General features: G+C 42.0%; 1 protein-coding gene across 8 annotated transcripts in view; it reads right to left on the reverse strand.

The window, feature by feature from the left end:
* The window catches only part of CREBBP (CREB binding protein), a 152,774-nt gene that overhangs the window by 112,333 nt on the left and 19,455 nt on the right, over positions 1-20,986 (reverse strand). For 5 of the 8 annotated variants that reach the window (XM_064295460.1, XM_064295459.1, XM_064295461.1 and 2 more), the window contains exon 2: positions 10,747-11,459. In XM_064295460.1, coding sequence (XP_064151530.1) covers positions 10,747-11,459 — 713 coding nt within the window. The other 3 variants (XM_064295465.1, XM_064295464.1, XM_064295463.1) reach the window with 3 other exon arrangements.

Below are 20,986 nucleotides of genomic sequence, written 5' to 3' on the forward strand. Positions count from 1 at the left end.
ACTTTCAATCGCCTCAAATGCACGCAAAAGCTGGACAGTGAATAAGGAAGACCGAAGAACTGACTCCTTTGAATTATGGTGTTGCCGAAGAATAATGAATTTACCATGGACTGCCAGAAGAAAGAACAAATCTGCCTTGGAAAAACTACAGCCAGAATGCTCCTTAGAAGCAAGGATGGGGAGACTTCATCTTATGTCCTTTGGACATGTTATGAGGAGGGACCAGTCTCTGGAGGACATCATGCTTGGTAGACCATCCCTTAACGAGATGAACTGACACAGTGGCTGCAACAATGGGCTCAAGCACAACAAGGACTGTGAGCACAGCATAGGACTGGGCAATGTTTCGTTCTATTGTTTCTCAGGATTGCTATGAGTAGGAACTGACTCGATGGCACCTAACAACAATTTTTATTATTAGAGAGAAATGTCCTCAGAAGGCATTAGAAAAAGCAGTGTTATTATCACTTCAAGTTTTTGATGGCTATCTCGAATCCTTTATGCAACAACCCCCCACAGGGTTTTCAAGGAGCAGCTGGTGAATTCGAACTGCAGACTTTTTGGTTAGCAGCCCAATGCTTAATCACTGCACCACCAGGTCCCAAACAAAGCACCTAGTGCCAGTTAAGTTTTCTGAAAGGTTTTCAGTAAATGCCAGGCATTGTGCTAAAGATTTTACATACATGATCTAGTTCAAGCAGCACAATTCCATAAAACGTATTATTATTCCCTTTTAAGCTGCATACCTTACCCATTGCCATCGAGTCGATTCCGACTCATAGCGACCCTATAGGTCAGAGTAGAACTGCCCCATAGAGTTTCCAAGGAGCTACATAACAACCCTCAAAAGTAGGTGCTGTTATTATTACCGTTGTTAGGTGCCATCAAGTCAGTTCCCACTCATAGCGACTTATCTCAGGCTGGGTTTTCTAGAGAAGCAAAACCAGTAAAGCATATAACTATATGCAGAAAAAGATTTATATCAAGGAAATGGCTCACGAGGTTGTAGAGGCTGGAAGGTCGCAAGTCCGTGGAACAGGATGGAGGCTTCTCTTGATTCACATAGCCGCAGGAGCTGGTGAACCCAAGACCAGCAGGTCAGAGACAAAGGCTCTTGTTCACAGGCTGCAAAGATCGACAAATCCCAAGATCGGCAGGCAAGATGGCAGGTAAGCTGCTAGCTCAAGTCCCAAGAACCACAGAGCAGACAAACAGGAGCCAGCTGCAGAATCCACAACAAGCAAAAGCCCACAAGCCCTACCAGAAAGTCCACTTACATTCAACGCGAGCCACACACCCAAGGAAACTTCCTTTCAACTGCTTGGCTACTCACAGCAGATCCCATCATGGAGGTGACACATTATATTAAATCTCATCATGGAAGTGATCACAACACCATATAATTGCCAAACCACTGAGAATCATGGCCCCGCCAAGTGGACACACAGCCTTAATCACTACAGCGACCCTATGAGCAACAGAACGAAACACTGCCCAGACCTGCATCATCCTCATAATCACTGCTATGCTTGAGCTCATTGTTGCAGCCGCTGCGTCAATCCATTTCATTCAGAGTCTTCCTTTTTTTCACTGACCCTCTACTTTACCAAGCATCATGTCCTTCTCCAGCGACTGGTCCCTCCTGATAACATGTTCAAAGTACGTGAGGCAAAGTCTTGCCACCTTCACTTCTAAGGAGCATTCTGGCTGTACTTTTTCCAAGACAGATTTGTTCATTCTTCTGGCAGTCCATGGTATATTCAATATTCTTCGCCAACACTGTAATTCAAAGGCATTGATTCTTCAGTCGGTACTATTATTATGATCATTAAAAAAAAAAAAAAAAAAGACCCAGAGAAACCAAAAACCCACTGCCATCGAGTCAATTCTGACTCATAGCGACCCTGAGGACAGAGCAGAACTGCCCCACAGGGTTTGCAAGGAGCTCATGGGGGATTTGAGCTGCCAACCTCCTGGTTAGCAGCCATAGGTCGTAACCACAACGCCAGCAGGGTTTCCCAGAGAGATTAAGTAATTTCCTCACAGCTAATACCCGGTGGAGCCTGGATTTGAACTAAGGTAGCTTAGTCCAGAGCTCAAGCTCTGTGCTTAAGCACTGAGCTGAACTGTAGTAGGCACTCTGAGCTGCTGCTGTTGCTGCTACTACTAAGCTTAATAAACAGATGGAGTACTATCCATGCCAGACATTTAATATCCATATACAGTTAAAAAGTTTAAAGAAATTAATTCATGGATGAGTATCATGGGAAGGTAGGCATGTCCTGAATCACACATTCTAGAGCACAATTATGAAGACCTTCCATTAAAGTTATAAGATTACTGAGCTGTTACAAAACTGCTCAAAATTGCTGATGGAAACTTGTGACCACAAGAGTTACATATATCCCGCATCGCACTGTATTAATTCAAAGCTTTCAATCTTTTCATTCTAGAAAGTGATAATTTATTTTTGTTATGATCTTTTAAAAAAGGCTAACTTAGGATTTATGTGATACAAAATTCTCTGATTTTCTCTGCATCACTTTAAGGATTAGATAACCTTACATGAAAGAGTGACAGCATCAAACAAACGTAGAGTATCACTTCTCTTACTATTAAATATTGAAATTTTCTAATTATCTTCCCAAAATAGAGAAGGTGGACTAGTGGTCCCTTTAATAGCTAGCTTAGCCCTACTAATTCTTTACTGACACACCTGCGCTGTGAGGCCATTCCTGTAGAGCACACGTGCTCAGAGTGTGGTCCCTGACCAGCATCACCTGGGAACTGGTTAGAACTGCAGCATCTCAGGCCTCGCCCCAGGTCCCTCAATCAGAATCTCCAGGGGTGTTGCCCAGCCACATGTGTTAACAAGCCCCCAGTGGTTCTGTCAGATGCTCAACTTTGAGAACTACCACTTTCTGGTTTCTGACCAAAATGTTGGCTGACTGAGTCCAGGAAAGCCTCCATCTAAGTCAAAGCCTTAGGGAGAGCTCCAGGTAAAGCATGATCTACATTTTCTCATCACTTTCTAAAAAAAGGATATTCCAAAAATCCTATTAAAAAAATAAACTCTAATCTTTTGTATAGCCTGGGTGAAAATAATTTTCTATTAAGATATAGAGGCCCTGACCATCAGCCTGAGACTGGAAGAACTAGATGGTGCCTGGCTACCAGAAGTTTATAGACAAACTGTTTTGGTCCCTTTTCAGATCCTGTTAGTTATAAGAAAGGATTAAAAGGATTTCTAAGGCCACAAGAGCAAATTTTTATCAACCTTAGAAAGATTCTGGACCTCTTGGCCAAATACATCGAAGTATCTTCCTTTTTCCACCAGCTTCTGGCTTCCTTCTGCCACCTTCTTTGTGCAAAGCCAACAACTCTCAACCCCCCATGGCCAGAATAACTTCAGTGTGTGTACCACTTCGAATTCCACTTATTATATATTGTTCTTTTTTTGCTTTCCTTCTAAAAGACAAGCATTTGGGTTATTTTCAGTAGAAAACTAGAACATGCTACCAAAAAAGGTAATATGATTACATATCACCTTCTGCTACTGTTGAAATGGATGGAGAAATCTGTTTTGTTTCATTTTAAATTTGTATCATGCCTGTTAACACTATTGCCATGTTGCTGGAATGGCTCATTTCCTATTTAAAATATTTCTTCAAGACACACAAGACTAGGAATGAGAAAGGGGAAATAATTACATACAATGAGAAAGCAAAAAAATCACAAGAATTTTGGTACAACTCTAAGTTAACTAATTGTACAGCCTGGGTGAAAATAATTTTCTATTAAGATATAAATTATAAAACTGACCAAAGAGACAAGTGGCATGAGTTAGTGATTAAGAGGCCCTGACCATCAGCCTGAGACCGGAAGAACTAGATGGTGCCTGGCTACTACCAATGGCTACCCTGACAGGGAATACAACAGAGAATCCCTGGTGGAGCAGGAGAAAAGTAGGATGCAGAACTCAAATTCTAGTAAAAAGACCAGACTTAATGGTCTGACTGAGACTGGAGGAACCCCAGAGGACACAGCCCCTGGACTCTTTGTTAGCCCAAAACTAAAACCATTCCAGAAGCCAACTCTTCAGACAAAGATTAGACTGGACTATAAGACATAAAATACTGGTGAGGAGTATGCGTCTTAGCTCAAGTAGACACGTGAGATTATGTGGGCAGCTCCTGTTTGGAGGCAAGATGAGAAGGCGGGGGCGGGGGACAGGAGCTGGTTGAATAGACACGGGAAATAAAGAACGGAGTGGAGGAGTGTGCTGTCACATTATAGGGAGAGCAACGAGAGTCACATAACAATGTGTGTATAAGCTTTTGCATGAGAAACTGACTTGAACTGTAAACTTTCACTCAAAAACCAAAGCACAATTAAAAAAGAGGCCCTGAGCCAGACTACCAGGGATCCAGTCCTGGCTCTGTGCCTACTCACTATGTGATCATCAAGTTAGTTAACTTCTGTGGGATTCCATTTCTTAATCTTTAACATGCAAGTAACAGGGGTACCTACCTCATAACTTTTTTAAATGAGGATTAAAGAGTTACATATTTTGAGTATTTCTCAGAAATAAAGTAAATTTAGACTCTTCTAAAAGAAAAATGCATTCACCCAAGAGACCAAGTCTAAAAGAACCAACAGCCATAGAAAATAGCAAAAGAAGGGTCAAAGATCTTAAGTCACCCCCAAAAATAAGCTCAGGCCCCCACAATTGGGCAGGTGAAGTCTCCTAAGCCTTGAAGTAACAGATCTTTCCAACACTACTGAAACTGTTCTGGAGAACAGATGTTAACATAACATGGATATCAAAACCTGGCAAAGATGGCACACAAAAAAGAACTATGGGTCAATTTCAACACTGATTAGTGAGAAGCAAAAATTCTAAATGTAACACTAGCAAATAAAATTTAGCAATACATTAACTTCTAATTTCATAATTACAGGAATGGTTCAGTCTGACATTAGGAAATCTACTGAGATAATCTGTCACATAAATAAAAGAGCAAAATCACGGGGTAATCACCATAGATGTTGAAAAGGCATTTGATAAAACCCAACAGTTGATAAATGAGGAATCGATTAGTCCTCAATTTAGAAAATACATTTGTTGACTACAAACCAAAGCTAACATTATGCTTAAAAACAAAATGCTAGATGTATCTCTATTCAAGTCAGATGCGAGAGAGGGATGCTTAAGAGCATAAACACTGGCACGGAGAATACAAAAGTATCAATAATGCAAAAGATGAGTGTCTACTTGGAAAACCAAGCGACTCACCTGAAAAAGAATTAGAATAAATAAGAATTCCGCCATAAAGCAGCCAGATTACCAAAGTGACATATACACATCAACATCTTTCCTATACTAAAAACAATAGCCAGTTGGATAAAAAGAACTCACCTCCAATAGCAAAAAAAAGCCATAATACATTCAGAAATAAGAAAGGCATAACACCTATATGAAGAAAATGATGTCATGCTCCTTAACAATATAAGATTCCAGGAAAAGATGTAATTTGTATTTATAGGATAAGAAGACTCAGGAAGCCACAAAACTGTTAAAATGTCAAACTTCTCCTAAAATGATGTATGAAATTCAATATAATCACAATCAAAATGCCCCCAATTTTTTTAATTTTAAGAATTTGAAAACGGTTTGAAACAGCGGTTTCTCTCTGCCAGCTGCCATGAAAATCACCTAAGGCACTATAAAGTATATTAATGCCCAGCCCACACCCCCCGAGACCCTCGTTTAATGGGTCTGCAAAGGGGCTCAGGCCCCATCTACTTCTGATGCACAGCCAGAGTGGAGATCCACCCATTTCAAAGAGTAACTTATAAGAATGGCAAAGAAAACAACGGTGTCCTGGAAAGGAACGAAGGGCAACTCACGCCATCATACATTAAAATTCTTCGTACAGCTAGGATAAAATCTATGGAACAAAAAAAAAAAAAGGGAGAGAGAGAGACCAGAATTAGACCCAAATCCCATGTATATGAAAACTGAATTAAGCCTATATCAAAAATGGCATGTCAGGTCAACAGGCAAGAACATAGATGACCAATATCTAAATAAATGGTACTGGGGCAACTACGGAAACCCTGGTGGCGCAGTGGTTAAGTGCTACGGCTGCTAAAAAACAGGTCAGCAGTTCGAATCCACCAAGTGCTCCTTAGAAACTCTATGGGGCAGTTCCACCCTGTCATATAGGGTCACTATGAGTTGGAATTGACTTGAAGGCAATAGATTATTTTTTGTTTTTCGGGCAACTATGATTTGGAAAAATATAGAACTGGATTTCTATATCTCACTTCTTGTAAGAGCCAAAATATATTCTGGGTTACAGATCTAAGGGAAAAAAAAACTGCAGTCTGTGTCATAATTTTGAAACAGGGAAAGCATTTCTAAATATGAAATAAAACCCAAAAGCCATAAAGAGAAAAATGGAAAAATTCATTTCTATAAAAACTGAACACATCCATTTGGCGAAAACACAGCTATCATATTGTAAGCAAATGTGGCCATATCACTGGTAAAACAAATTTTGGCAAATAAAAAAGGGGGAAAAGGCTTGGATACACTTATCAAAAGGCTTATATCTTTAATATACAAAGAGTTCTTACAAACAAACAAGAAAAAAAAGGGGAAACCATTCGAGAGAAAAGTGGACAATGGTTATATGCTAACAATTAGCAAAAAACAAATGCCAATTTATGAAAAGATGCATAAAAAAGAAATGCAAAATAGAACAATATGGCTTTTTTACATAACAGAATGGCAAATAATAAAAAGAATGATAATATCTAGTACTGGTGAGATCTAGGGAACAGGAATTCATTCACTGTTAGTGAGGGTGTAATTTGCACAACATTCCTGGAGAATATTTGGCAATATCTCTGTTAGGGTTGCTATGAATTGGAATTAACTCGATGACAACGGGTTTGGGTTTTTGGTTTTTGTGCTTATTAAAAATGTAATATCCTTTAATTTAGAAATTCAACTTCCAAGAATTTATCCAGAAACTATACAAAGATGTTATGTACAGGTAAGTTCAATGCAAAATTGTTGCAATTGTAGAACACTGGGAACAATAATGTCCAGCCAATAGACATTACTCCTATAAATCAAGATACACCCAAATTAGGAAGACTACCATACTATTAAGAATGGCTGAGAGCTATATGCAACATGGAACAAATTTCCAACTTACACTGTTAAGAGTGTATGTGATGGGAGGGATGATATATACACTTTTTTTGCACAAGTGTGCATATTATACTCTACATTTAGAAGAGATATCTACACACACTCCTCTACATGCACAGACCATCTCTGGCAGAACAGATAAGAAACAGCAGTTGCCTTTGGTGAGAGAATCATGGGTCAAAAACTAAGGGAGATGAACTTTCCAGTTCTTGCCCTTAATGCTATTTATCTGTTGTTAAACCATGTGCATGATTACTTTCTAGAAACAAAACAAAAAACATTTAACACAGTCTTTGACCCAGTAGTCTAGCTTTTCAGAAGTCTATTCCACAATGCTTGTGGATTTGCCTACACAAGGATATATCTACTGCTGCACTGTTTGTACTCGTGAAGATGCAGAAACAGTCCAAATGTTTGTCATTGGGGGACTAAGTAAACAAATTATGGTGCATGACATAATGGAACACTTTTCTATCAGTAGAAAAAACAAGAAAAATCTGTATGTGCTGACATGGGAAGGCATCTAAGGCATACTGGTAATTAAGTAAACAGGCAAGGTGCTTACGTCCTTTGGTTCCATCTTGTATTAAAAAAGTGTATTAATAAATATTGGCTGTATAGAGGTGGTTATCTGTAAGGAGTGCTGACGTGAGCTGCTGTTTTTTAAAGTTATTTTGTAGGGAATACTTCCTTTGTAATAATTTTTGTAACGTTTTTTATTTTGGTGAAAACACACGTACCATTTCAACAATTTCTACATCTACAATTCAGACACTGATTACATTCTTCAAGTTGTGCCACCATAGTGGTGGTGGAATAATTTGGAAAAGGATAGCAAGAATGGTAGCACAACTTACAGTAATAATTTTTAAAATAAAATTATCTTTTCAAAGGTGTGCACATGAAGATCTTATTTGGCTGTGCTACAGTGATGTTATAGAGAAGGGATGGCTGAATATAAACCTGCCTCTTGCTGTTACTATCTGTTCATCACTATTTGTCTTGTGTCCCACCCAAAGGGTATGACAAATCTTTCAAAAATTCCAGCCCCCAGCCCATTTACCTCTCTGGGACACCTACAGGAAATGGAGCTGACTGCCACCGTAGCACTCACGTGGCTCACTTCCCAAACAGCGAACGCTCACAAAGTGTTGTCTGGAAGAGAGCTCACATTGTACAAACAGAACTCAAGGATGATAGGAAAAACCTGGGCAGACAGCAGACTGTGAAATGATAAATAGACACAATCGGCAAAATTCGGACTGCAGGCAACTCCCCGGGACAAAAAGCATACAACCACCACCAAACTATCAGTTTCTTTAACAAATAAACTGTAAGGATTCTACATATTAGTAGATTCTCAAGAGACATGTTAACCAAACGAAATACGGATTATTAAGATTTTAAGTAAAAATTTATAAAAATAAATTATGACATTATTAGACAACTGGAAATTTGAATGTTTGGTGGACATCTGATAGTGTGAAGAAATTGTTTATTTATATGTGATAACAATATTGTGTTAGGTTTACGAAGTCTACTTTTCATAGATTCATTTGTATCAGCAGCTCTCAAAGTGTGGTCCGGGGATCCAGACCTTTTGGGGAGGGGCACAAAATCAAAATCATTTTCATAAACTACTAAAACACTCTCTCCCCTTTTCACTCTCATTCTCTCCCAGGTACACAGTGGAATTTCCAGGGCTTCATGACATGTGAAGATTCTTTTCATATCTAATACAGTAAATACTGATAGACGTAATCCACATTTTTAAAACTATCATTTGGGCCCTCATTGATTTTTAAGATTACTCCGCGGTTCCAAGACTAAAAAGTTTGAGAACCACTGCAATGTGTCTTACTTTTCTATACGATTTGAATTCTTCTAAATAAAAAGTTTTCTTACTTGGTAGATAAAATGCTGAGGTGAGGCTATTAAGAAGGCAAAAACATCATCTACCCGGGAACCACGAATCCATTAGAAATCCCTTCTCAACCCCAGACCCTAAAAAAGGCATGCACACACAGAACCCTCTTCAAATACCAGGTACAACTAATGTTTCAAAAGAGGTAAAAGCTATTTTAACTCTGCGAATTATTTCACTTTATTAAGTTTAAAAAAAAAAAAAAAAAGCCTCTCCTTACCTAAGACAGTCACAGGAAGGGCTTTGTAGCCATCACAGGATGCTCGAGCCAACACTGTGGAGGAACTGTGTTCTACCCCTAATCTCCCCATCCCTCATTTGGGACTAATCATACCCAAACAACAGCCCAAACTGTTTTTCTGTTCTGGAATTTGCTGTACCAAATACTCCCTGAAACAGTGCGCCAGTGGCTGCAGTTTAGAAACCTCTTGTGGCTGAGCATCTGGAGTGTTTGTTACTGCAACAGGAACCAGCCTGCCTTTCTCCCTCGATCTTCCTCCCTTGTCAGCTTTTATCTTTCTCAGCTGTCTGCTTTTTAGCTTGGTCTTGCCCTTTTCTCTCCCCCAAAGCTCATCTCCCACTCTACACACCAGTTGCAAGGCTCCTGGCTGCCAACCACAGCCCAGACCATTTCCGAGCAAGGCCTCACCTCGCACAGGCCTCACAGCCACCTGGAGGCATCTTAAAACCCAGGTAACGGGGCCCACCCCCTGAGCTTCTGATTCAGCAGGTCTGGGGTAAGGCTTGAGAATGTGCATTTCTAACCAGTCTCCAGGTGATGCTGACGCTGCTGGCCCAGGAATCCCACTTAGAGAGCCACCATGTTAGGGTTTCCTCAGGGGCCTGGGCTTCCCCTAGCTCTGCCACCTCTTAGCCCTGTAATTGTGGCAAGTAGTTGAGCTAAAACACTCAGAACACACCTTCTTCATCACTAAAATGGAGGCCACGGTGACAAATACCTTACTGGATGGCTGTACAACGAGGAGGCTCTGGGTGGTGCCAACAACTAATGCACTTGGCTCTACAGCCCAAAGTCTGGAGGTTCGAGCCTACCCAGAAGCACCTCAGAAGTAAGGCCCAGCAATCTGCTTCCCAAAGATCATGGTCTGAAAACCCCATGGAAAACAATTCTACTCTGACACATATGGTTGGCAAGAGTTGAAGTGGACACGACAGCACCTGGTCCTGGTATACATGAGTAACGACTTCGTCAGTTGGGCATAGCGTAGGTCATGCATCCCTTACAGGGTTCACTGATGCAACAAGAAGCTGATGCCCAAGAGGTGTGTGCTCCTATGCCTACACATCTTCCTCAGAGTTGAAAATCAGCAATCAGTCCAAATACATTCCCTACACCTTCAACTGCCTGACCTGCCAGCCACCCTATTGGTGGCTTCTTTGAGAACTCATTCTAAAGACATAGGGCAGAGATCTTTTACCTGGGAAAGAAGGGTTCCGGATAACAGATCCGTCCCTTCCAAACTGAGTTTGGAGAGCCTGCTAGGAGGAACAGGAACAGGTCACGTGATCCCATTTAACATATCACTTGGTTCTGGGAAAAGTAAGGCCAGGAAGCATCAAGCACCTAGCTACTCACCTTAGCCATGCCTCCAGCCTGCGCCGTGTTCAGTCCCGCATGACTGGCCATTTGGGGTGACACCTGTGTTAGTGTCTCGGCCAGCACACTGCCCGAGGCCCCCTGCATGGCGGGGGCGGGGTACGGCATTCCGGCTCCCCTTCCTCTGCCCGCAGCCCCGAGAGATCCGTTCATGACTTGCGCCTGCCCTTGCTGGGCCTGATTCACGAGACTGTGGCCAGAGTTACTACTAAGGAGGCCTTGGTGGGTCTGGTTGAAGTTTGCATTTATGCAGATCCCAGGTCCAGTCTGCGACGTGGCGGGGCTGCTGGTCACCAGCCCTACTTGTTTTTGTGCTTGCGGATTCAGTGCTTGTGAGGCAGGGGGGGTAGGCCCGGAGGTGCTAGCTGCCTGTTTGGGCAGGCTAGGGGCGGAAGAGTCTCCCTGGTTCAGAGGGCTCTTGCCCATGGCACCCAAGCTGGCCATGCTCACACTGTTGGGCTGTCCCTGGGCCTGGCCCCCGAGGCCTTGCTGCACAGGGCTGCTGGCGCTCACATTTCCTATTCCTGGGGTGATGCTAGAGCTGCTGCCTCCTCGCAGGAGCTCTGACAGTTGTTTATGTTTGGAAGCAGCATCTGGAACAAGGTTCCCACTGTTTAAAAGGCCTAATTCTCCTCCATTGGGGATCAGCTCATCGGGAAGATCATTTTCCAAGTCAAACAATGATCCAAAATCTAGAAATTAAACAGAAATGGAAATGAGAAACGAAGCAATCACAGTAGCTCTTCAACTGCTGTACATGTTATCATGATCTCAAACTACAGGGCCTTCAACATGAAACACGTGTCTTAAGAGCAATGTCAAAATGATCTGAAAGTTCACTTTAGAAAATGAAACAAAGAACGGTTTTCAAATTCTGAGAAAGAAAGAGTTAACCAGAGCTGAGGAAGGCAAGCCCTGCTAGATTTTATCATGTATTCTGAAACAATAACTAAAGAGTGTGGTGTGAGGACAAAGGCAAACATACAAATTAAAAGAAAGCAACAGCAAGTCCAAAAATTCACTGGATTATAATGTTGAATGTCTTTAAGAATATATGTACGTGTGTAAAAAAGAACTGGGCTTCAGGTTTGATGAGTAGCAACTTGGGGAAGTTAAAGTAAAGCCTAACCTTAAATGATTACACAAATGTGTTTTAAAAAAAAACCTAGCCTTAACATGACATCACTGATGTCTCAAGGTATTGAAGCTGCAGAAATAACTTTAAAAAGAACATGTACAGAAACTAAAAGTAGTTGAAAATAAAAGAACAGTTAAAAACGTGTGTCATATTAAGAGGGTTAGCATAACCCACACGAACACTGAAAAGCATACTGACTGTGTAGGACAACGGACACAAGCAGATAATTATCACTGAGGAAGATAAAATAGTAAAACAGATCCTCCTCCCTCGCAAACACGTGAAAATTAAAACACCTCCTTTTTCCCAGTCCCTCTCAAAAGTGACATTCTTCTAGAGAAATGTCTCTCTGTCATCTCTACTCCCTCACCTCTCATGCACTCTTCAAACCCCACCAACCACGCCAGGCACATGTGTGCAAAGGACAAACATGCAGAAATATGTTCATCATAGTACTATCTCTAATATTAAAAAAAAAAAAGGCACAACACAACACTCTCCAGAGGCAGCTTAGCACAACAGTTACAAACTCTACAATCACAGTGCCTGCATTTGAACCCCAGCTCTGCCTCCAGCTCCCCATTTTCAGCTGTGGGGCTTTGGGCAAATTCCTTAACTGTTCTGTGCTGAAGTTTCCTCTATATCTCATAGAGTCATTGTGAAGATTAAACAAACTAAAAGCTGTAGAGCACTTAGAACAGTGCCTGCACATGGCAAATGTTAAGTATTAGCTATTATTATCATTACTGTTATCCAATAACAGTAAGGCTTAATAAACTGCCTTGCAATGTTACAAAATATTATACATTTACCAACATAATTATGAGCGACGTAGAACTGTAGAAAAATATTTTATGCTATATAAGAACATATGCAAATAAAAAATGTATGCAAAATGGCACACAGAATAAGATTAGAACTAATTAAGAATAAATGCAGTGGACAATGGCTGGAAATGAACGTGCAAGGAACAAAAACAGCTGTTCTGGTTAAGTGGTGGGGGTAATGGGTGCATGGGGCTTTTTTTTTTTTTTTAAATCATAGCCTCCCCTCTCCCCCCAAACCATCCGTCTTTAGAAAATGAAAACCATTTTCCCCCATTGTGGTAGACCCTAATGACTGCTTAGCCAACAAGCCCTTCCCTTCTCTGCTGGGGAAACCCCATGGTTCCAGGATGGCGGCCAGGTGGCTCCTCCAAGAAAGGGTACTGCCTTCCCCAGCAGGAGGATAAGCTGATCACCATAGTCACAGTTCCCTTGCAAGTGACACATCCCAGCTAAGGGATCTGAAGGTAAGACAGCTCTGGAAAAGGTCTTCTTTCCTAATAAGGGACACTCAGAAAGAAATACTCCTTTTCTTCTTTAGATTTCATTATGGAACAACGGATCTACCTTGCAATGAAGAGAGGAAACAATGCTCACGTGTTAAGGATGTGCCAAAAAACAGAGATGCCTGGATTAGCAAAGACATCTCTGAGCTGCTGAATTATGCAACCCTGGAACCTTGCTCCTTTCAGACTTGTTTTGTGAGATGATTTATGTCCCACTGTTTAAGCCACAGGAAACCCTGGTGGTGTAGTGGTTAAGTGCTATGACTGCTAACCAAAAGGTCGGCAGTTTGAATCCACCAGGTGCTCCTTGGAAACTCTATGGGGCAGTTCTGCTCTGTCCTATAGGCCCACTATGAGTCGGAATTGACTCCATGCACGGCAAGGTTTAAGCCACGTTAGCTGGAGTTTATCGTAACTTGCAGCTGGAAGCATCTGTCTGTAGGAGACATTCACATACCTCAGCACGGCATTTGAGGCCACTCAGAATGCAGCCCCTACCTACTTCTCAGCAGAGCTTTGAACCAGTTGTTCTGGCTTGAACCCCTGCTGAGAATTTATATCCCTAACAAGTTCTCAGGCAATGCTAATGTTGTTGGTTAGGGACCAATTCCGAGAGATCCGCAATAGAGCAGTAGTTCTCAAAATGTGTTATACATAAAATCATCTGGGAATCTTGGTAAGATGTAGATTCTGATTCAGTATATCTGGGTGGAAACGCAAATTCTAAGCAGGGGTTCCAACCAGAATGAACCAGTTAAAGCCCTGCTTCTCAGCCCTTTTTTCGCCCACTTTCTAGCCCTAACACAGTGAGCCGGCACACATGGCAGTCATCTTTCTTCCTCATGCTCTCTCTTGGTCCAGAAAACCCACTCCCAACCTCCACACAGATTAGACACAGTCTCAGACAGCTATGAAGAACTTCTGAGGTTACCCTTGCAGAACTAACCAGTCCCTCTTCTGTGCCTCCAAAGTTCTCTGTACACACGTGCCTAGCAAAACACCTCTAATCCACAGCTACTTCTTCCTAACAGGCTGTAAGAAATCAGAAAATAATGGCCACGTATACACACACACACTTTTAGTTTTTAACTCTAAGCAGCAGTCAGTCTCATCCTTTCCTCTTAAGCATTTCAGTAGGCATCACCTAATAACATCCTTTTACATGATCATATTACATTTATCAAGTTTGGGAAATTGAACATTGACAGAACACTTGAAGTACTGCCCTTACTCAAATTTTGCCAGTTCCAATACTGTCTTTTTTTTTTTTTTTCCTTTCCCCTGATGTAAGATCCAACTCAGGATTTAGGTGTGCATTTACCTGTTGGGTCTTTTTAGTATGCTTTAATCTAGGGCAGTTCCTTTGCCTTTCTTTAACTCTGACATTTTTGAAGAGAGCAGGTCAGCTGTTCTATAGATGCCCCACGATGTGGGACTGCTTCCTCAGGATTACCAGACAGGGGCCTTTGAGAGACATGAACTTGACTCTTGTGTTGTCCTGCATCTGGAGGTTCACCAAGGTCTCCAGATACAAAGATCACATGCAATAAAGTAAAAAAAAATCCGAAACACTCTCCAACATAACTAAGCTTTGTGGTTGTTGCCATCCAGGCCTTGTTCACGAGCATGCGGGCTCTTGCTCAGTGTGCAGTTTAAACGTCACAAGCCCTGGTGGTGCAGTGGTTAAGGTGCTTGGTTGCTAACTGAAGGTTCAGTGGTTTGAACCCATCAGCTGCACCACAGGAGAAAGATATGGCCGTATGCTTCCGAGTCTACCCGCGAGAAAATGAAGCTGCGTCTAAACCAGAACACGGCAGCTATGATGAAAGACTGGCCTCCCTGCCTGTCTGCCTGAGTGGGGGCGGGAGAGTTTCTATTTACAACTTAGAACAACCTGCAGACCACCCTAACTGGCTCTTCCAGTGTCCCTGAGCTCTTTTCCTGAGAGGTATGGCTGGGCCCAAAGCAGCAGGCAAACCCTTAAGAGCAGGGAGGTAACACGCAAGGTCACCACAGAACAGGAAAGAAAACTGAAGCTCACACATGAGCGCAAACCATAACTTTGTCAATTAGCCATGCATCCTGAGCTAAGTGCTTCATTTTTGCACCTTAATCTCTTCATCCGTAAGACAAGGGTGACAATATCCCAGGATGACATGATAAAAAGGGCCTTTAAGGGCCCTGGTGACCCAGCGGTTAAACAGCCCAGCTGTTAACCAAAAGGTCGGCAGTTCATATCCACCAGCTGCTCTTTGGAAGCCCTATGGGACACTTCTACTCTGTCCTATAGAGTCATTGTGAGTCAGAATCAACTCAGTAGCAACTGGTTTTGTTCTGTTTTTTTGGTTTGGAGCCCTCTGGGCCAGATACTGGGTATTTCATTTTATTTTTGCACAAAAATTTTTTTTACTCTGAAATGTTTTTAACTTTAAAATTTCACCCACCACCTTGCCACTCCCAAATTTACCGGTTTTCATTTATGTTTTATTCTGGTTCTTGTCCAAGTGTACATGTAATTTTTATCACTATAAGCAGGGCATTTTGTCTTAGGCTCATTTTGGTTTTTGTTTGGTCTGCCGCATCTTGTCCACCTTGACCACTTGTTCTCATCCTACTCAGTCCAAACACACCTCATAGCCAGCTGGGGAGGGGAGCTGACTAATTCTACTAATGTCTCCACCTGCCAGGCAAAACACATATGAACTGTGTACACCCAAATACACAGGGTGTGTTTTTTTTAAAAGGCAGTCTGGTTGGTGGGGTTTGTGGAAGACACCTACAGATCTGTCCTTCTCACCACAGGCTGTCACCACTTTTCCCTACTCTTCTAGTTCAAGACATCGAGAGAGGGGAGTGAGCGCAGGCCAGGATATTGCAACACAACACAGCTATGCTTTCTACACACCAAAGTGTCCCAATGCATTCTGGGTTGAGCAATAGCAATCTGAATCATCGGAAGTGCCTGAGATTAAAGACTGAGAGCTATCACTTCCAATCCCAGGTAACTCCTCTTCTCTCTGCTAATGCCACCTCAAAGGCATTCTTCCCATTCTTCCAGTGGTACAGCAAATGAGTTCAAACAAACAAACAAGTAAACAAATAAATAATGGAAGCCAGGAATGAGCCACAGAGGCTGACTTGGCCCTTGTGCTCACCAAACCCATTGCCGTCGATTCCAACTCATAGTAACTCTATAGGACAGAGTAGAACTGTGCCATAGGGTTTTCAAGGAGCAGCTGGTGGATTTGAACTGCCGACCTTTTGATTAGCAGCCATAGCTCTTAACCGAGCACCCTGTTTTCAGGGGCTTCCTCCTCAGCAGGAAACTTTCCCATCTCCTGGAACCACTGCTGTTACATGTCCACGGCTGTTACATGTCCACGGCTAGGGACAGGAATTTTCTCTCATCTGGGGCTTTCTGGCAGCCAACCTGGAGTTCACCCTATCCATGAAGCTGATCTGAGAGAAAAAAGAGCTCCAAGCACTCCAGTCTTTATCACACTCAAAGGAGCTGGGGACTCAGCAAGGGGCTTAGGGAGGGAAAACGTCACAGAAAAACTCAGCAAGCCCGGGGAAAGAGAAGGTTTTCACCAAGTAAGATAGCAAGGACGTTTCACTTCTAAACTGGGAAAGCACACAGAAACTTTGTTCTGGGTGATAACCTACCTCTCAACCCTGGGGGACAGATGGTGGGCCCCACACATGCTGGAGCTCAATTCTTACTTAAACCGTTAACAGGATGCACTATTTCACCTTAAACAAGGACTGATGAAGAAAGCTTTCCATTTTACAGACTTCAACACCAGGTGAGCAAATCAGTCTGCACAGCCAGTAACATTTGAAAATAGTTTTGTTTGAGCAAGGTCAAAACAAATCATCTATAAAACACACCTTTCTCCAGGATTTCTAAAGTCTCTTCTTTATGTCAGAACACCCTTTTCCCTTTTTAGAAATGCATGTGGAGCCCCCAATTCTGGTCTTCAAAATGCTTCTGTATTGACAGAGCTGGTTTTCCTGTCAAAACACATACAAACCACTTTATCATACCCTCTACTGGCATATAAGCTCTTATCCTCCATAAGCATAATGAATCTTAGAATTACGCTTCAGCGTCTCAGTGTAACTCAGGAGGCTGCAAGCTCCATGAGGGCAGGGAGCATGGCTGTATTGTTCCCCACTTCCCACCCGTGCCCAGCAAACTGATCAGCATGTGCTAGGCATTCAGAAGATCTGTGTGCTGAATGACAAAAAGTGCCAGTTACAGAAGATACACAGTATCAACTTTAACAAGTTACTTGCCTAGTGAAAGATACCAAGTATTAACCTTCACATTTATTACCACTTTCTTAAAACAGACACAAAGAGAACAAAACTCACTAATGAACTCTCCGTTAATGTTATTGTTCTCAGCATCTTTCTCTCCCCTCCTCTCCCGCCTTCTTGCAGGCTCTTGTCTTCTAGGGAGCCATTTGAGTATCTTTCCCTCTGTGGCTACACCTCAGCATCTTAGGGTTGATGCTAAGACGAGATGTCGTTATGTCATTACAGTGGCGTGAAAAAAGCTTTAATAAACTAGACAAGGGTTTTGATAACGTTTTGCTGTGTGTTCACAGTTCTCTACTTCCAAGCACAAAAACACCCCTCCCATGGATAGTTTCTCTTCCCTACCCATCCTGTATCCCTCATTTGCTGTGCAAGAGGGCTGCCTTTTTTTTTTTTCTTTTTTAAAAAGATGTTTTTATCATTTTCTTTAAATTTTCTTTTGGCATTACTTGTACTGTAATGCTGACTACTCCAATGTTTCTCTTAGGTCTTTCAAGAGCTAACTTCCTTTACTTACTCACCCTGCAAAAGCTTACAAGAAGAATTTTTAATTCCTCAATCAAAACTGGTTACAAAAAACTTGACCTAACTTGGGCAATGCATCCTGCAAAAGCTAACATCTAACGACAAGCTCTGTGTTATATGTATTTTACCATGATAAAACTTCAAAAAAATCTAGTATCTAAAGATTAGGCATCCACAGTAGACACTTTCACATGAGATTATTATATTGTTATGGATTGAATTGTGATCCCTAAACATGTGCATCAACTTGGCTATGCCATGATTCCCAGTATTGTGTAACTGTCCTCTGTTCTGTCATCTGATATGATTTTCCTATGTGCTGTAAATCCTGAATTAATGAGGCAGAATTAGAGGCAGTTATGTAAATGAGACAGGACTCAATCTACAAGATTAGGTTCTGTCTTCAGTCAACCTCTTTTGATATATTAAAGAGAGAAGTGAGCAGAAAGAGAGGGGGTGGACAGACCTCATGCCACAAAGAATGAAGTACCAGGAGGGGAGCTCGTCCTTTGGATCCAGGGTCCCTGTGCTAAGAAGCTCCTAGAGGAAGACTGATGACAAGGACCTTCCCCCAGAACCCAAAGAGACAGAAAGCCTTCCCCTGGAGCTGGCACCCTGAATTCAGACTTCTAGTCTCCTAGACTATAAGAAAATTTCTCTTTGTTAAAGCCATACACTTGCAGTATTTCTGTTATAGCAGCACCAGATAATTAAGAGGGATGGCCTACAGACAATTCTAGACAACCTCAATGTACTTATTAATATATTCTTAATTAAACGTTGGGAGTCTCTGGGTGGTGCAGTTAACACACTCAGCTGATAATCAAATGGTTGGAGGTTCACATTCACCCAGTGGCACCTCTGAAGAAAGACCTGGCAATCTACTTCCAAAAAAAACCAGCCACTGAAAATGGAGCAAAGGTCTACTCTGATATACACACGGCCGCCATGAGTTGGAGTCAACCCGATGGCACCTGGTTACTGGTTATTAGGCTCTGACAACACAGAAAACACAGTATGGGATGGTGGAGAGAGTGCCCAGCCAGGTCTTGGTTCAGGTCCCAGCTCAGTCATTCACTACTCCTGCCTCCCTGTGTGTGTTTCCTTGGCTCTAAATGGAAATGAAAACGGTATCTGCCCCACAGGACTGCTGGTCAAAGAATGAAATTATACAATGGGTATACAGCACTCAGCCTGGCTCAACAAGCAGTCTTCGCCACTGTCATCAGCCCATTCTCCAAGGTTGCTAGGAGGTCTGGGTAAGACAGCATACCCAGGTCCTAGCACATCTGCCTGGTGCTGGCTAGGTGCTCGGCAACTGCCACCTCTCTACGGTAAAGCCTTGCAAATGCGGTCACCCCTGAATGTGCATGACCATCCTGGTAGAATTAAAGCTTACTTTGCTTTGAAACTTCATGGGGCTTGTGCAAATAAATAATGGAACAACTCTTCAACAATGAGGAGCTAAGATACAAAGAAAAAACTGCTGTTTTATTAGCACTTATACCATTAAAATAATTTTTATCTAGGCATTAAAACAAGTTCCCAAAAGACAGTTAACTTTTTTTTTTTTAAAACAATGAATACTAGGAAATAAAGCAAATTTCTCCTGACATCTTCTGTAATTTAAGCTTCTATTATGCAGACACACACCCCTAATTAGTACAGAATAATGAGGTTTTACTTCATTCTGAACAGTGATCTTACACTAAGCAAGAAGTCCGGCCCTTCCTCAGAATCCCTCATCTGCTACAGTCATCTGCCCCTCCTGCTCATTCACTACCGCAGGGAGCCAGTCCTCGTTCTCAGGCGCTCACTCTGGGCAGGATGCCTCTGGGTTTGTCTGTGAGACCCGAGTAAAAGGCAGCCTCCCCAGAAGATTATAATCTAATTGAGAAGGACAGGTCGAGGTCACCACTCAGTGATATCATTTAAATGCATTTCTATCACAGTTTACAGACAAGTGGAATACAGAGTGGACAGAATCAGGAAAGGCTTCAGGAAAGAGACAAACTCTGAACCAAACTGTAGAGGGAAAGGACACCGGGAAAAGAGAAAAGAACATTCCAAGAGGCAGGGACAGAGGGCAGCAAGCTAAGCAAACATAACAAACTGGCTGGTTTGCTTTGGTAAGTTTCAAGAAAAGAGCTCCAAAATGGTAGAACAGCCTGGGTTAAAAACAAAAACAAACCTGTCAAGTCGATTCTGACTTACAGTGACCCAACAGTTGTGAATTTGATACAACAGGAAGGAACCCACTACAATGTCCTAAACAAGAAATGGGTTTCCTGGGAAAAATCATTTTTAAATGCCCATTTAAATAGTCATTCAATCATACAACGCAGAGCATATGCCAAAAAAATAAGAAAACCCAAGTCTTATCTGCTAATATAAGTGTTGAGGGCTGTAGGACAATCCAATATATAGCTAAATTATGGGACAAATATTCATGTTACGGAAGGATCCATCCATGGGGACTCTTCTAGATGGGAACTTGCCTAGTAAGTTTGCTTACATACTTCAATACCATGAGCTGTACTGTTTGAAGTGAGGGGAAGGAAACCAGGCTATGGCAAAGGTGCAAACAAAAAGAATCTATGGCAAATTAGAAACTGTGATGTAAGTCAGAGGGGAAATATCTGATTTTTAAAAATGTACTTCGTACAATTTTTCAAGAGTAACTCTACTTGGAAAAAGGGAAATCTACCTTATGTGGTAATTTACTATTACAATTTTAACATTTTAGTTTTTCATTCCCAAATACACTTCATGGCTTCACTGCATCAAGTACCGAGAAATCTTGCTTCCCTGAATGTTTGCTATTTACCTTCCCCTTAAAGAGCCCAAAGCAGTTCTTGTCCACAGGACCCTAAGTCACCAGTCCTGGACACAGGCAGCCTTCA

The sequence above is a fragment of the Loxodonta africana genome, chromosome 12 (assembly GCF_030014295.1).
Source record: "Loxodonta africana isolate mLoxAfr1 chromosome 12, mLoxAfr1.hap2, whole genome shotgun sequence".
In the NCBI taxonomy this organism is placed as follows: Eukaryota; Metazoa; Chordata; class Mammalia; order Proboscidea; family Elephantidae; genus Loxodonta; species Loxodonta africana.